The 18,050-nt window shown below is 41.4% G+C and overlaps 1 protein-coding gene across 1 annotated transcript in view; it reads left to right on the top strand.

Annotated features, from left to right (window-relative positions):
* MYBPC3 (myosin binding protein C3) overlaps positions 1-9,638 on the top strand; it is a 128,591-nt gene extending 118,953 nt beyond the window's left edge. Inside the window, exons 30-34 of the mRNA XM_073350333.2 lie at positions 1,492-1,631; positions 2,211-2,370; positions 2,945-3,081; positions 7,152-7,338; positions 9,528-9,638. Coding sequence (XP_073206434.1) covers positions 1,492-1,631; positions 2,211-2,370; positions 2,945-3,081; positions 7,152-7,338; positions 9,528-9,550 — 647 coding nt within the window. The 3' untranslated portion in view covers positions 9,551-9,638. The remainder of the gene's footprint in view (positions 1-1,491; positions 1,632-2,210; positions 2,371-2,944; positions 3,082-7,151; positions 7,339-9,527) is intronic.
* Positions 9,639-18,050: the final 8,412 nt, after the last annotated feature.

The following is an 18,050-nucleotide window of genomic DNA, read 5'->3' as shown; positions in this document are numbered from 1 at the left end:
CAAGCTTCATCCTTGTGAAAGATAGCTGAAGTGATACAGATGGCAAAGAGGAAATGGGGCTCTCTAAGATAACAAGAACCTGGCCCATATAGGGCTTTGTAGAAAATTAGCATCTTGAATTTCACCCAGAAATGACTGTCCGCTACGGAAAAGAGAAACGCACAGGTGTAACATGCTCTGACAGCCCACCTATAGACAGAAGGTGGAGAACCTCATTTTGTATTAGTCAAAAGTTCATGGTTAGCTCTAAAGAGTGCATTGCACTCATCTAGCCTAGAGGTATAAAAGAGGCACAGATAAACATGGTGAAGAAAGCATATTAAAGTACTTATCCTCTTGATCAGCCATGGATGAAAAAATATTTGCTGTCACTGATAAAAGCTGGGAGTCTGGTGCAGTGATGAATCTAAAAAGACCCAAGAGAATGAACCAGTTTAACAGTAGGTGGGCAGATACCCTCAATCAAGAGACAGGTTAAAGGTCTTCAAAACCTTTCTCTCTGCCAATCCACATCAACTCAATCTTATTTGGAGTGAGTTAAAGCCATCCAAATCACACTCTCTGGCTGACATTGGGACAGCATGGATATGACTGAATACTTCTGAAGACAAGAAATAGATCTAAGTACTGTCTGCAAACTGATAACAGTGTAGCCACTATATATCACAATGTTTCACCAGCTTTAAATAGACTGTGTAAAAGAGCAGTGACAAAACTCAGTCTTGTGGGACTCAGCTGAGTCACTCGGAGAAAAAAAAGAAGTCAGCCACCCTCTGAAAGAAATGTGTGGACCCATTCTACCAATCCAAGGAGTTTAAGGATTTTGGATGCTAGAGTTGGCCTGTCACCACCTTTTCGTTGATGTTCCCAGAGACAGGAGGTTAGAGACTTGGCAATATTCAAGAAGAACACCGGTTTCTTCAACAAGGGCAGGACTGCAGCTTGTTTAAACGTTGCTTTTGCCCTCCCATAGGTGAGACATTAACAATCTCTCCAATAAAGTGCTCAGGCATTCCTAAGTGTCTGGCCTTCATCAGTCTAGCTAAACATAGATCCACTGCCTAGGTGGTTCAACATACTGCCCTCAGTGCATACAAGACCTCTCACTGAGAAACTGATTAATTCAGTCAGAGAACACTGTGTATAATGAAAGACTGGCAAAAAGAGTTAACTCCCATCCAACATCACAAAAACGTCTTGTCTGAGTCAAAGGATAAGTTAAGGTTTGGGTGACTCCTATTTTTGTTAAATGGATTGCCTGACTCTAAATAGCATGCAGAAGGATAGCATTAAGAATAGTGCAGGTACCTTAACTGACTTTTTTTTTATTTTCATGTTTTAATTTTCAACTTCAACTTTCCATAAAATAAGTGTTTTACTTTGGGATAATTACACAACTTAGTAACAATTTTTTTCCTGCTTGGAAGGAAATGCTGAAGATCAAAGATCCTGAAACAAGAACTGAATTTGTCTGACTTGTTTCCTCTGTAGACAAACCTGGTCCACCTCAGAATGTGAAAATCATAGATGTATGGGGATTCAACGTGGCTCTGGAGTGGAAACCACCCCAAGATAATGGCAATGCACAGATCTCAGGGTACACAATCCAGAAGGCTGACAAAAAGACAATGGTGAGAGACACTCAGGCTTGCCAATAATTCCTAAAGTCACTGAAATTGGGTGGGAAAAGAGTAGGGCCAGGTAGAGCATGGAAGTAGGATGCTGAACCAGAAACTACATATTCACTTTCAGGGCTTGTATCAATTGACATGGTTTTTTATTTTGTTATGAACAGACATGTTGAAATTGAGTAGAGTCATGTTGATTTCATCTGTGATTATTGGCACTAAAGCAGTCTCTGAAGACTTAGAAAGACAGACTACAATAGTTTACAAAGTTTTTATATGCAATAACCATAAGGGATAGAAACTTTTGTGTTTTATGCACGTACATATACAATTTTGTGCCAGAATGAAGATCAAAGTAAGAAAATATATAAGGTTTTTAATTTCCCTTAAAGGAATCTGTGTGCTATCACTTACTCTATCAGGAATTGTTATCCATTCCCAAAATCACTGTTGCTTGGTAGGCTGTCTTCTTCATTAACACTGACAAGGAAGGTCTCTACACGACAACTAGCACCATCTCTGACCCTTTAAACCTTTTTCAAGATAGTCTACTTTTTCTAACAATGTACAATCTCATTATAGGAATGGTACACTGTTTTTGACCATTATCGACGCACCAACTGTATAGTGTCAGACCTGATTATGGGGAATGAGTATTATTTCCGTGTCTTCAGTGAAAATTTGTGTGGCCTGAGTGAAACTGCTGCAACAACTAAAACTCCTGCCTACATACAAAAGACAGGTAACACACATTCTTCAAAACAAAGGTCACAAAGACTGACTCATGGATAAGCCACAGTTAGCAAGTTGAGTAATATATTATAGACAGCAGAGTACAGAATTACTGGGCATAGGAGCAGAGACTTTTTCATTACTTAACACTGGGCACTTACAGCTTCTAATCTTTTAGACTCCTTATGCAATTAGACAGTGACATATTTTTTTATTTTCAGCCACAAGAATCCTGAGACAGGCCCCCAGAAGTCATTAAATTAAAAACAAATTTTGGGGTTCTTATTATCTTCTGGGTTTTGAGTCTTTAGAGTACATGCTTTCAAGCTGTTCCATGAAACCATGAGAGCTAGAAACTTATTTTTTAAATGAAAACAGATTCTCACATAATCCTAGCACTCCAGGAGCTAGGGCTTTTAGGAAAAAATACCTCATTACATCACAAAAGTTGACAACGCTGATGTTTTAACACTACTGCTTTCCTAAAACAACATAGATAAAATAAAATTACAAGTAGACTGTGTTGACTAGGCAAGATTTAAGACAAAATTCTTACCAGATTACTCTGTTTGTTTGAATTGCAGGCACCATTTATAAACCACCCAGTTACAAAGAGCATGACTTCTCTGAAGCCCCCAAATTCACTCACCCCTTAGTAAACCGTTCTGTGATCTCTGGATACAATGCTACGCTCAGCTGTGCTGTAAGAGGAAGCCCCAAGGTACAGATTACAATAGTTTTCATCTATATAATTGTGACAAGTCAAAAGCCTACTATAACTACCCTAAAATCCATGCCAGCTTCATGTAATTATACTGTTCCAATTATTGATCTACATTATAGGACACCAATCCCAGTCCATACTATCCCTCCACACCCTAGAATTAAATAGTGTTCCTGTGAAAAACCTAAACACCAACAAAAGCAATATAGTGATACAGCATGAAACCTATGTTTTTAAATGCCCAAGTCGGGACGTTGAAAATTACAGTTGGCATAGCAATGTTAACTCTGGCCCCTTCCATGTATATATTATAATTGGGTCTTTCAGCACAGCAAAGGACAACGCAACATACCATTCATTTAACAGAATGCAAAGGAAATACATCTTTTTCTATTACCTTCAGTGCACCTATGTAACTTTTTGTGTTTCTAAATGCGGATTGTGTGATCAAGTAGTAAAATACCCTGCTGTAATATGTATGCGCAAGGGGACAGCATTAAAAAAAAAAAATCTCAGGCAGGGAACACTTTCTTCACTCTCAATTATTTGCTGAGCTCTATTCAGGGTGAACTGTACTTTGTACCTTATTGATGGATATTAGGAAAAAGCACCAGAAAGACTATCAAGCACAGGCTAAGATTAGATTCAATCTCTGAAAGCAGACTGAACCGGGGGAAAAAGGGTCTTATACACACTTAAGAAATTTACCATGGATAATAATTGTTCATCCTCAATCAACCGGGGGGAAAAGGGTCTTATACACACTTAAGAAATTTACCATGGATAATAATTGTTCCTCCTCAATCAACTGAAACTCATCTTCTATCCAATACACAACTGTTCCAGTTACCACTGATTTTCACAAACACCCCAGATTATGCTTTTTGTGGTCATTAAATGAGTCAGTCGTTTGGATGATTCTTCCTCCCATGTTAGCACAATTGATGCAAACCCCTGCTCATCCTGCCATCCCACAGTGCAAACAATCACTCCAAAGTGGCCTCTCTAAGACACCTTTCTGCACCTGCAATGCCAATTGTATGCTTGCCAGAAGACACATACAAATGGCTCTGTACACACTGGACAGCTGTTGTGCATCTTTTTCAGAGACAACACTTCCTGGTGATAGCGCTTTGACATTTTGATAACTCTATACTATCAAAGATGTCTCGGGTATAAAGTATATTCCATGAACATGCTGCCACTAGGCAGATGCCAATATTCATGTCCAGATAGCACTGTGACATGAGATGGACATCCAGAAGGAGCAAGAGGGCTATTGACAAAAATACTAGGGTGGACAAAGTTGTTCAAGAACAGTAAAACTGCAGGTGTCGTTAATATGATTCAGCATGACTAGTATGAATGCACGAGACTCATCAAGCAGACAAGGCCAAAGACATACAATACCAAAATAGTAATAATAATATCTTTCATTAGTAGATCTCAAAGCACTTTACAAAGGAGATCAGTACCATTATTCCAATTTTATAGATGAGGACACTGAGGCCCAAGGCTGCTAATTCTAAAAACAAATCAGATGCCACAAAGGTTTGGTTCTTACTGTTTAAATCCTAGTGCTGCATTAAAGATTCCACTGGGTTTAGAAACAGAGGATAAACATGAGTCACAGTGCAAGAAACATTATTTTCATTTAAATTTTTATTCCACCATCTTGGTTGCAAAAATATAAGACCTTCTTTAGTCCCACACTGTAATCAGAAGGGAAAAACGTATCAGAAACAAACATACTTGATAGCCTGCATACATGCAGCTATCAATACTATGCACTACAACTGAGATTACTCATTACTAAGGACAGAAGAATCCCATGCACTGCTACAGACTAGGGACCGAATGGCTCGGCAGCAGTCCTGCAGAAAAGGACCTAGATGTTACAGTGGACGAGAAGCTGGATATGAGTCAACAGTGTGCCCTTGTTGCCAAGAAGGCCAATGGCATTTTGGGATGTATACGAAGGGGCACTGCAAGCAGATTGAGGGATGTGATCGTTCCCCTCTATTCAACATTGGTGAGGCCTCATCTGGAGTACTGTATCCAGTTTGGGGCCCCACACTACAAGAACGATGTGGAAAAATTGGAAAACGTCCAGCGGAGGGCAACAAAAATGATTAGGGGACTGGAACACATGACTTATGAGGAGAGGCTGAGGGAACTGGGATTGTTTAGTCTGCGGAAGAGAAGAATGTGGGGGGATTTGATAGCTGCTTTCAACTACCTGAAAGGGGGTTCCAAAGAGGATGGATCTAGACCGTTCTCAGTGGTAGCAGATGACAGAACAAGGAGTAATGGTCTCAAGTTGCAGTGGGGGAGGTTTAGGTTGGATATTAGGAAAATCTTTTTCACTAGGAGGGTGGTGAAGCACTGGAATGGGTTACCTAGGGAGGTGGTGGAATCTCCTTCCTTAGATATTTTAAGGTCAGGCTTAACAAAGCCCTGGCTGGGATGATTTAGTTGGGGATTGGTCCTGCTTTGAGCAGGGGGTTGGACTAGATGACCTCCTGAGGTCCCTTCCAACCCTGATATTCTATGATTCAGGAGACTTTCCCTCCTGTACTCACAATGCTTCCCCTCCTGGCACCCAGGCAGCATGAAAGAGAAGGAGGAAGCAGAGGGATGATGAGCAGGGTGGAAGGAGGAGGAACAGACTAGGGGATAGGAGCAGAAGTGGACAGGGACAGACTTGGGGGATTTGAGCAGAGTGGGACAGAAGCAGGGGAGATGGTAGGGGACACAAGTAGAAGGGAACAGGGACAAAAGAATCTGTAACAGCCACAGAACACTCTCCTACAAAACCCAAAACTGAACTCAGGATTCCTAAGTCCCAACATTCCTTTGTCCTCCGCAAACAGGTGGCAAACTCACTGATAAAAATCTGTATCTCATCCCCTTTTAGTGACTGGCCCAGAGTCTACCAGGAACTGAGACACCTCAAATGGTAGAGATCTGTGGTGAGGATTTAAAAGTGGAATCCTAGTGGTAAACCACATATGGATTAATATGGTTCCACATGGAGTTTTTTTTTTCCCATTTGCTTTTTTAAAAACCTAGGAAATTACATACAAGATAAACTGTGTTTAAAAACTGTTAAGGTTCAACCCAAAAGTTATGAAATGCCAGAACTTAGACTGACCATGCAACCTTAATTCAGCCCTCTTATGTGTATACATTTTTATAGCCTTTAATTACATGATCACATACTTTTTTCCTACAAGACCTCTGCCTCATTCACTGCACAAGATGGATGGTGCTCAGGGTTTTGTACTAAACAACTCTGTTTTCTGCAGGAAATTGGAAGGTGTTTAGTGAATGAGACAGCAACTGCAGGAGGATGGTCTGGTAGTTAAGACACCTGAATACCATGATGGAGAACTGAATTCTATGCTTTCATCTGCCACAGTTACCCACTAGTTTCATAGTTTCTGTGTTCCTCCTTTTCTGGATGCCCAACTTGAGACACCAGGGGCCTGATTTGCACAAGTGCTGATCACTTACAACTGAAGTCAACTGGAGCTATGCTTTGAACATGATATAAAATGCTAATTATGCTGAAAAAAATCAGGCCCCAGATACCTCAAGTTAGGCAAAATTAGCAGGCCTCACAATTTTGGTCTAAAATATCTCTGTCTCTCAGTTCCTCATCTGTAAATGGAACTAATAATACCATATCATCTCACAGGCATCTTGTGCGGATAAATCCATTCATGTTTGTAAAGCACTCATATGTTATGGTGATGAGCACCCAAAAAAAAGCCCAAGAGGGAATTAATAATTCTGTAGACAGTGCAGGGTTTGTATAGTGTGCAGTAAACAAGATACAGAGCTACACACTGAATGAAGATAAAAAGAAATATTGAAAAGCTAAGTTATCTATTTTCTGAGCATTGTACATCTGATGTAGTGAATGAGTCAGGGTCTCATGAAAACAACAGTATGGAATCATGTAATTAAAAATAGTATCATAGTGCACCTAAGGGGGCTGTATTAAGGTTGCACAGGCAGCCATAAATCTTCAACTTCCTAACTTTTGTTTTTATGTTCTTCAGCCAAAGATATTCTGGTACAAGAACAAAGTGGATCTCTCTGGAGATGCCAAGTATCGTATGTTCAGCAAGCAAGGGGTATTGACCCTGGAGATCCGAAAGCCTAGTCCCTTTGATGGAGGCTTTTACACTTGTAAAGCTGTGAATGAATGTGGTGAAGCTGAAATAGAGTGCAGATTGGATGTCAGAGGTAACCAGATTTCTGTAGACAATATTCTCCTTTAAATGAATGGATAATTAATTTCTCCAAAAACCACAGCTTCCCTTTAAGCAAAAATTGTTGATATCTAGGGGGCAGAAGCTAAAGTCCATTGAATAAGTGAATGTCTCCATAGGAACAGGTGAAAATATGGTAGAATTCTGTGGTAGAACTTTGTTATACGTTAGGTACTATAGGGCAAGAAGATGGGGAGCTATTCAGCTCCCATTGTTGTTAATATTCCAGAAGAAGGCATGAGACATTGGAATGAATGTCACAAGCTGAATTAATAAACAGTACGCTGTGGACAACAGCACTGTCCTATAGACCAGAGGTTCTCAAACTTCATTGCACCACGACCCGCTTCTGACAACAAAAATTACTAGATGACCCCAGGAAGGGGGACCAAAGCCTGAGTCCGCCTGAGCCCTGCTGCCCCAGGGCAGGGGGGCCAAAGCTGAAGCCTGAGATCTGCCACTCCGGGCTGACGCCCTTGGGCTTTGGTCTCAGGCGGTGGGGCTGGGGCTTGGGCCCCGGCCCCAGCAAGTCTAACGCCAGCCCTAGTGACTCCATTAACATGGAGTTGCGACCCACTTTGGGGTCCTGATCCACAGTTTGAGAACTGCTGCTATAGACAATACTCTACATTTCAAAACTGATATTCCTAAGAGCCTCAAAAGTGATGAGATACGATAGCTGTCAAAAATATGTAAATATAAGCTCTGTTACATTACAAGCAATTATAAAAGAGGATACTGATAACTTATTTTCACTACTAGCTGAAGTCAGACAAATGCTTACACTGCAAAAGGGAACATTTTAGGCTAAATATTGTTAAAAAAAACATAATACGAGTTATAAAGTACCATGAGCATGCATGGTGCTTTGCATACAAATAAATTTCAGAAACAGAACAAACTGCCAACAAGGACGCGTACAGAATAGCGACTGGTGGAGATGTGCCTTCTACACAGGGAGATTGACTTCTTCCAATCCAAATGGTATTACATCATTAAAAATTGTTATGCGTACAATCAAAAATGCTAGAAAAAATATGGTGCAACCATATTCCAATATAAGGACAAAAACGTGGTAATTTGAATACAAAAGCAACAAGAGTAACTGTAGTTCACCTCAATGGAGAAAAGCAAGTACAGTGTTCTTTTTAAAATTAATAATAATATGGCCCAAGAAGAAAAAGGTGGTATATGGCCACTAGAGAGACGGTCACTCTCTTCACAGTTGCAGTAGATAGCATTTTAGTGACAGAACATTTGAAAGTGAATGCAAATGACAAAGTTAAATGTTTGGAGGCATATACAAGGAATACCCCCTGTTAAACATGGAAAAATATTTAAAACGTAGTAATTGAAATTTTAAGTCCTCTTTTTCTTAGAGTCTGTCTTGGGCATGTTAAGTCTCCCCATGATTGTGAGGGAGAAAATGACCACTGTAAAATTCTCTCTCTCTGCCCCCATCCTTTTTTTTTAAGCTTTAATTAGTGCTATGTCTTAATTTTGCAGTTCAGCTTCTATGGTGTGTCTCACTGACTCTTAATTCTTTTACCTCCTCCAGCACCTCAGTAAAACTCTAAACCTTAGTTCATCACCAATTCAAGGTATGAAACAAAATAACTTAAGGAAAATAATTAGTTAGCATTGGGTAAAATAATGATGAATAAAGCTGGATAGGTAGAAAACAGGTCCATTCAGAGCCATTTATGGAAATCCACAGTTTATGGGTCAATCAATAAATAAGATGATTTTTTTAAAATCACTGCATTTAAATCATATTCCTGCAAAGTGCCTTTTTTGGACTCCCATTCAAGTTAGAGGGTATTAAAGACTCTCCTGCCCCTCACAGGCTTAAACAATTTGTAAGGCTAATGGAATAATCCTACTGGAACATTTCCTTTTTTAATTTACTGAAAATTGTTTGTGTAGGAGAATCACAGCAGTGGTTCCATGTGTACCACGAATTAGTACAAGGCTAATTTGTAACATAGTATCTGGATGTAGTAGTTTAAAAATCATGTTAAGTTTAAAAATGGTTGTTCATACGTATATCTGAAAGTGTACAATGCACTTTAAACTTTTAAAAATAAAATGGTTATCATAACCATCACACTTGTTTGTGACCAACCTCTCTCTCTCTCTCTCTCTCTTCTCTTTCTGTCTCAGGTGGTGTTGGGCTTGGAATTTGAAGAGAAGGAAAGGACAAAAGAAGAAAATTAATAATGGGTAGACCCATGTACACCTAAAGCTCTGAGCATCTTTAAATGTCATTTAATGGGGGAGAAAGATGTTCTGTTTAGCTACACAGTTTCACATGTTTCCCTTCTCAGAATTGTTGAAGTGTTATTGTCCCTAATAACCATGCAGGAGAAATAGAAATATTTTCTCCATTAACATTAGAGGTTCTCCTTTAGGACAGAAACATTAAAGCTAAATGCAAAACTGATCCACCACCCCTCAAGTGAGCACAAACACTAACATCAACTCTTCAATGCTAAAATAAATCCTCTCCTTTTCCTCTTTTGTCACTTTCAGAATTCTAAAATTCTTGATGGAATACTTGTATTGCTCAGAAATACCTAGCAGGTCATTTGTTCTAGTGCTTCAACTTTATTACCCCACAAGACCCTAGATAAAAGAGAGACCTCACAGGGATCTCTTTCCTGTTCCAGCCTCCAACACCTTATTCTCAAAATGTTTACGCCTGTGGACTCAGGAAGGCCTCTACAGATCCCAGCTTGTCCATGGAACACTATTTGAGAATATCTAGTCTAGGCTATCGCACTGCTTGCTGTATATAAGATAGTCCCTGCCAACTATTTACTAATCATCTTCTGGTTTGGTAAATTACACTAGCATGAACTCCTGTTTTTCGGATATTACTACAACTGAATTACAAACATCATGAAAGAACTTAAATTCAGAACTAGCTTTCTGTCTCAGGAGAGACATTGAAAAATGCAGTCAGGAAGAAAAGCATACAAGACTATTTCAAACCACAAAGCTTATGATGAATTCAGCAAAAGCTGCTTTTAATTTTGTATCATTTGTGGTTTTTCAAAGTTTATAAACTATTTTTACATGTTTTTCCAGACAGTTATGTTCTTTAGTTTGTTTTTTTAAAACTCATTCAAAAACCTAACAAACCCTTTTGCCCCAAAAGAGTCTCCTGCTTCTAACTTGCTAGTTTGCACGGTGTAATCTTTTTCAGCTTATATTGGTAGTTAAGAGTCCCTGATTTGGTATTACTCTCCTTTTACACTGGCATAACAAGAGAAGGCAGGGAGAGGAAACCCATCCAGGAAGTGAGGCTTTAGCAAAGAATTACATCAGTTTCTTCATATTAATACTCAGTGCTCCTGTTCTCCCCTCCAAGATGTACCAGTGTTGATGGATGAGTATTTCTGACTCAGCAGATTGTACCACACTGTGAAGTACATCTTCATAATAAAGATACCTGTGCAGTGACAGCTGGATTAAGTGGTATTTTATTCAATATCAGAACATGGAGGGATATATAAGCAACCACAATTCCTCTAAAACAAGAGGTGCTTTTGTGATATCTCCTATGAACTTTATTACTATTTGTCGGTTAGAAAACTTCAATTAAAAATATTGTGCAAAAATATTTATATTTTCCCATTTTCTGACCAGCTCTCTTATTTATCTGAATTTACTAGATACCACACATACAAATTGAGACACTCCATGTCATAAAGAACTTACAAACTGAATGTAAAGTGGACTCAAACCATCACCTCTGGCAACCATGTTGACAGCATCCGTAGAAAACAAAGGACTAAATTATAAACAGCAGCTTAACCTTTTAGCCTGAAAGAGGTCAAAGTGCTTTACAAACTGTCTTAATTAATATTTGAAAAGTGCTCTGAATTATTGTTTTGGAGAAGTAGTAAACTCATGCTACATTTTAGCGCAAGATTAAAAAAAAAAAACTCACAAAACTAACTCACAGTCCTGAAGAAGATGGCACTTTCCCACCGAATTCTTATCTGCTGACTATACTCATACTGAATAGGTATTGTTTCATATTCTCTGTGTATATATAAAGCCTGCTGCAGTTTCCACGATATGCATCTGAGGAAGTGGGCTGTAGCTCACGAAAGCTTATGCTCTAATAAATTGGTTAGTCTCTAAGGTGCCACAAGTCCTCCTTTTCTTTTTACTGATTTTATGAAAGACAAGGGGATGTTCACTCACTATGACAGCTCCATCAGCAGTTGCAAGAAATGCATTTCCCTTGACACTTTCATCAGAGATATGTGTTTGTACCTACACAACATCTTCATGAAATTCCACTATATAAATGTCAGAATACAAAACTCAGATAACTTAGGTACCAGTGATAGTACTTTCAAATGGCGTAAGATAAAAAGACAGACAAGCCTGCTCTGTGCCTGGAGGGCCTCACCGTCTAGTACATGTGAAGTCTAGAAACTAATGATAGCTAGTGCATAGTCTCCTTTAACTAAGTTGGTTGAGCTGCTGCTTTTAGATTTTTAGTTTCTGGAGTACAAAACCAAATTGGGATGGGTTACCTATACAATTTTTAGTGGCTCTTCTTAAGATAATGCAGTTCCATGACAGGGCAAACATGAAATAGCATTTGCTTGTCAAATTCTCAATCAAACAATAATAGGGGGCAAATTTAATAGTGATCCAAATGGGTTAAAATAAATAGCCATCATAATATAGTTGAGTTTCATAAAGCAAAATATTGATTTTAACACCCAAATGCTGGCAGCTCCTCAGACACTGAAAAATGCTTGATGCTTGTTTAAGCACTGACTGACATGCCACGTGGCATGTCTACCCACACGTCACAAACCTAGCTAGCTAGGAAAATATCATACCCACATTCCACTACCACCATTCACCACAGACTACTTCCAGCACTGGAACTACATAGAAAAATCTGTGACAAATTTTCTGACAAACGGCCTCCTGCGTGCAATCATCTCTATGCTTCCAAGTCAGACTGCAAAGCAAGACTGACATCCTGTGGTCACTCTCAATGTCTGGGGAGTTGCGTCCCCCCCTCCCCCCCCCGACAACAACTCCCCTTTCATTCACTCCCTTCTTCTATTTAAAACTCTTAGATAAAGCAATGATTTTTACAATACAGAGGTAAAGTTCCTGTGCAGTCTACTTTCTATTAAATATTGTCAAGGAGAGAGTGAAGCATTTCTTTGTTCTTATTGGTGGCCTTTTACTTTGGACACTACTCATGAAACACAATATATAGTCCATTTAAAATTCATCCAGAAATTAAGGAACGTATCTATTTATATATCCTATAGTCTATCTGTATTTCTAAAGCACTTATCACCATGCTATTTAGGTGGCTGAGTCCAACGTCCACTGTCGTCAATGGCACCATTAAAGCCGGGCGGGCCAGGCACGTCCCCCAGCGGGAGGGGCAGGGCGGGGCCCCGCGTGAGCGCCCCAGGAAGGGCGGGAAGCTGGCCAGGGAGCGGGAAGCAAGACGGTTGCGTCCTCACCGCGCTCAGCCTCCTTGGGACGGGCGAGCCTGACTAAGGGGCTGGCCCTGGGCTTCCCCCTCCCGCCCCCGGTGAGGAGCCCGGCCACGCCTGGAGATAGCGCGCGCCCCCCTGGGCGACAGACCGCAGCCAAGCAGTACTCCAAGCCCTACCCCGAGGACCGCAGAAACGGGGGCTGCGCATGCGCCTAGACGACAGCGCGGCAAGCGGGCGGCCGCGGCTCACGCCGGAGCGCGGGTCTGTGCGTGCGGCGGGGCGGGGCGGGGCGGAGCCGACTCGTGAGAACTAGAGGGACTGCGCAAAGTGAACGAGGAGAGCGGGGCGCGACCTCCACGGGAGAGGCCGTTCGAGCAGCCGCGTCGGACACTCCAGCCCCCCTCCCCCCCTTTCAGATAAAAAATAGTCAAGGCCCCTGCTAATGCTGCAGACAAGAAAGCTGGGGTCCCCGCCCCCAATGCCCCACCAAGCTTGGCCCCTAAACCCACCAATACCTAAATGCTCTCCCTTGGGGAGATACGTAACGTGGCCCTCAACGCTTGAAAACGGGTCGGGACTTTTCCACCCAGCAGGAGATGCAGAAAACAGCCTCCACTTTAAACCCTTCTTGCATTGATTGTTCCTGTAGTCAAGGTTTCCAGGTGCCCATGGCTGGTGCTAGACAATGAAGGAGATGGAAACTGAGATACAGAGAAGGTTCATCTTAGTAACAGTTTGAAGTTGATTATCACTCATGGGCTAGTAACAGACCTGCTGGGATCCAAATCTGCTTAATTTCCTGTGAGGAGTCCAGTGGCATCTTAAAGACTAACAGATTTATTTGGGCATAAGCTTTACCCGCAAAAGCTTATGCCCAAATAAATCTGTTAGTCTTTAAGATGCCACCAGACTCCTCCTTGTTTTTGTGGATACAGACTAACACGGTTACCCCTCTGATACTTAATTTCCTGTATATTTCACATTCTGAAGCATAACTTCAACCTAACCATTTGTCTCTTTTCCCATCCCCTTTGTGGGGATGGAACGGGATGTTAGAGTCAGCATGCAACCAGATATGTTAGGTAAAAACACAAGATACTTTTTCCGGAAGATTGCAACGTAACACTATTTGTTAAAATCCAGAAAGTTAAACACTCAAGAACCAAAAACACAGAAAGCAGACTGCTCAGTAAGGCAAACTGGCACAGTTCACCCCACTGTGCTGTACAACGGCTCTTTGCAGACTGCAGAAGACCCAGATTGCACACTTCCCTGTAGAGCCTCCTAGACCGCAAGCAGGATCAGGAAATCCCTTATAATTTAAAGCAACAGCTTGTATTATGAATAAAGCTATTTTTGTTTCAGCCCCAGGGGCCAAGGGACTGCAGCTGGCAGCCATCGGGGCCCAGAAAGGATTCCAGCAATGGGAGAGCCTCCTCATGGAGCCCTCTGCAAGATTCTAGCGACAAGCGACAGCCTCCTGTGGGAGCCTCCTCAGGGTTCCAGAGATGGGCTACTGCCTCGCACAGTAAGCGGGGGCGGGGGGAGACAAGCACAGAGACATCTTGTTCTTCATCTCAAGGTGACCCTCCTAAATGGCCCTTACTGCCAAGTCGGAGCTGATAGCTCTACATAAGAAGGTGTCAAAATAAATTTGATATCGTAATGAGTTCCTATCCAATCTCTGCCGTACTACAGAACTAAGAAAATAATAGCTGGAGGGAATCCTCTTCCTGTGTCTAAATCCTGAAAATCACACTGAAATGCTGACACCTGCAGCCGTCCTGGAAAGCTGAGGTGAGGTGGAGTGGTAAGACAAATGCTGCTGTTTTAGGGTTTCATCCTAGTTAAACCTTCAGTGTTGTACTAGAGAGAAAAGATGGGTTCTTTATGGCTTCTCCTAAGAGCTTCTCTTTGTGTTGAACCCTTGACATATTTTAGGCTGGTGTACAATTGACAAAGAAATTAAGGCTCCCTGACTACTACTCTGAGGCCATGAATTGACACCTTAGCCTCTTTTTGCAAAAAGAAAAGGAGTACTTTTGGCACCTTAGAGACTAACCAATTTATTTGAGCATAAGCTTTTGTGAGCTACAGCATGAAGTGAGCTGTAGCTCACGAAAGCTTATGCTCAAATAAATTGCTTAGTCTCTAAGGTGCCACAAGTACTCCTTTTCTTTTTGCGAATACAGACTAACATGGCTGTTACTCTGAAACCTAGCCTCTTTTTGTTACTTACTCATAACTGATTAGTTTCTGATGGTGTGACCAGAGTTACATTGCAACTAATTAAAAATGTCTTAGGATGTGCACACTCCCAGCATGGCCCCTTTGTGTTACATGCTGTACAAACACGTCAGATAATACAGTCCCTTATTAAGATGAGTTTGTCATTGTATTCAGAACCCTTACAGTAATATTACTCAATAAAAGAGAACCTAAAGGAGAAAACTGTCCAGGTAAAAAGAGCTTCCAAATATTTTAGGCAGAAGTGACATAAGTACCCTTTTCTTAGTATTAGCTATAATATACATAAGGAGGCTTTCAGCACTGCATCCAGTTGGACACATTAGCACTGCTACCGGGAAGATGAGATGGATAAACTAAGGTCCTCTAGGAGAATCAACATATTGCAGGCAGAAAAGGAGTACTTGTGGCACCTTAGAGACTAACCAATTTATTAGAGCATAAGCTTTCGTGAGCTACAGCTCACTTCATCAAATGCGTATCGTGGAAACTGCAGCAGACTTTATATATACACAGAGAATATGAACCAATACCTCCTCCCACCCCACTGTCCTGCTGGTAATAGCTTATCTAAAGTGATCATCAGGTGGGCCATTTCCAGCACAAATCCAGGTTTTCTCACCATCCACCCCCCCACACAAATTCACTCTCCTGCTGGTGATAGCCCATCCAAAGTGACAACTCTTTACACAATGTGCATGACAATCAAGTTGGGCTATTTCCTGCACAAATCCAGGTTTTCTCACATCCCCCCCTACCCCCATACACACACAAACTCACTCTCCTGCTGGTAATAGCTCATCCAAACTGACCACTCTTCAAGTTTAAATCCAAGTTAAACCAGAACATCTGGGGGGGGGGGTAGGAAAAAACAAGAGGAAACAGGCTACCTTGCATAATGACTTAGCCACTCCAAGTCTCTATTTAAGCCTAAATTAATAGTATCCAATTTGCAAATGAATTCCAATTCAGCAGTTTCTCGCTGGAGTCTGGATTTGAAGTTTTTTTGTTTTAACATAGCGACCTTCATGTCTGTGATTGCGTGACCAGAGAGATTGAAGTGTTCTCCGACTGGTTTATGAATGTTATAATTCTTGACATCTGATTTGTGTCCATTTATTCTTTTACGTAGAGACTGTCCAGTTTGACCAATGTACATGGCAGAGGGGCATTGCTGGCACATGATGGCATATATCACATTGGTGGATGTGCAGGTGAACGAGCCTCTGATAGCGTGGCTGATGTTATTAGGCCCTGTGATGGTGTCCCCTGAATAGATATGTGGGCACAATTGGCAACGGGCTTTGTTGCAAGGATAAGTTCCTGGGTTAGTGGTTCTGTTGTGTGGTATGTGGTTGTTGGTGAGTATTTGCTTCAGGTTGCGGGGCTGCCTGTAGGCAAGGACTGGCCTGTCTCCCAAGATTTGTGAGAGTGTTGGGTCATCCTTTAGGATAGGTTGTAGATCCTTAATAATGCGTTGGAGGGGTTTTAGTTGGGGGCTGAAGGTGACAGCTAGTGGCATTCTGTTATTTTCTTTGTTAGGCCTGTCCTGTAGTAGGTAACTTCTGGGAACTCTTCTGGCTCTATCAATCTTTTTCTTTACTTCTGCAGGTGGGTATTGTAGTTGTAAGAAAGCTTGACAGAGATCTTGTAGGTGTTTGTCTCTGTCTGAGGGGTTGGAGCAAATGCGGTTGTATCGCAGAGCTTGGCTGTAGATGATGGATCGTGTGGTGTGGTCAGGGTGAAAGCTGGAGGCATGCAGGTAGGAATAAATGGACACAAATCAGATGTCAAGAATTATAACATTCATAAACCAGTCGGAGAACACTTCAATCTCTCTGGTCACGCAATCACAGACATGAAGGTCGCTATGTTAAAACAAAAAAACTTCAAATCCAGACTCCAGCGAGAAACTGCTGAATTGGAATTCATTTGCAAATTGGATACTATTAATTTAGGCTTAAATAGAGACTTGGAGTGGCTAAGTCATTATGCAAGGTAGCCTGTTTCCTCTTGTTTTTTCCTATCCCCCCCCCCCCCCCCCCCCAGATGTTCTGGTTTAACTTGGATTTAAACTTGAAGAGTGGTCAGTTTGGATGAGCTATTACCAGCAGGAGAGTGAGTTTGTGTGTGTATGGGGGTGGGGGGGATGTGAGAAAACCTGGATTTGTGCAGGAAATAGCCCAACTTGATTGTCATGCACATTGTGTAAAGAGTTGTCACTTTGGATGGGCTATCACCAGCAGGAGAGTGAATTTGTGTGGGGGGGTGGAGGGTGAGAAAACCTGGATTTGTGCTGGAAATGGCCCACCTGATGATCACTTTAGATAAGCTATTACCAGCAGGACAGTGGGGTGGGAGGAGGTATTGGTTCATATTCTCTGTGTATATATAAAGTCTGCTGCAGTTTCCACGATATGCATCTGATGAAGTGAGCTGTAGCTCACGAAAGCTTATGCTCTAATAAATTGGTTAGTCTCTAAGGTGCCACAAGTACTCCTTTTCTTTTTGCGAATACAGACTAACACGGCTGTTACTCTGAAACCTGTCATATTGCAGGCAGTAGCAAATGAACTTAGCTAAGCAGCATGAAAGACATTTACTTTGGAATATATAAACTTTTTACTGAGGGGGCAAACTTATGTTGCCAAGAGAATAATTGCTTCCCTGCAGTGATCCCCCTAACTGATTCTTCAGAATAATTATAGGTCATATGAGTTACTGCTTGGAACCAACAGTACATTAGTCCCAAACAGTCCTGAGTGGAATAAACACCATCTAAAGAAAAATTGGTCCTTTTTATAACAATAATGGATATTTGGTCCTCTGTGTACAAGCATTGGTGGGCACCTTAAATATAAATGATTAGTTTACAGTATTAGCAACTAAAGCACTATGTCCCAGGTAAGTATGAAGCAGGAGGAGGAGGGAGGGAGGAAGCCATCCT

Source organism: Lepidochelys kempii, chromosome 6 (genome assembly GCF_965140285.1).
Source record: "Lepidochelys kempii isolate rLepKem1 chromosome 6, rLepKem1.hap1, whole genome shotgun sequence".
Classification (NCBI taxonomy): domain Eukaryota; kingdom Metazoa; phylum Chordata; order Testudines; family Cheloniidae; genus Lepidochelys; species Lepidochelys kempii.
The sequence above is the reverse complement of the archived record's forward strand: the minus strand, read 5'-3'. Positions and strand labels throughout refer to the sequence as shown.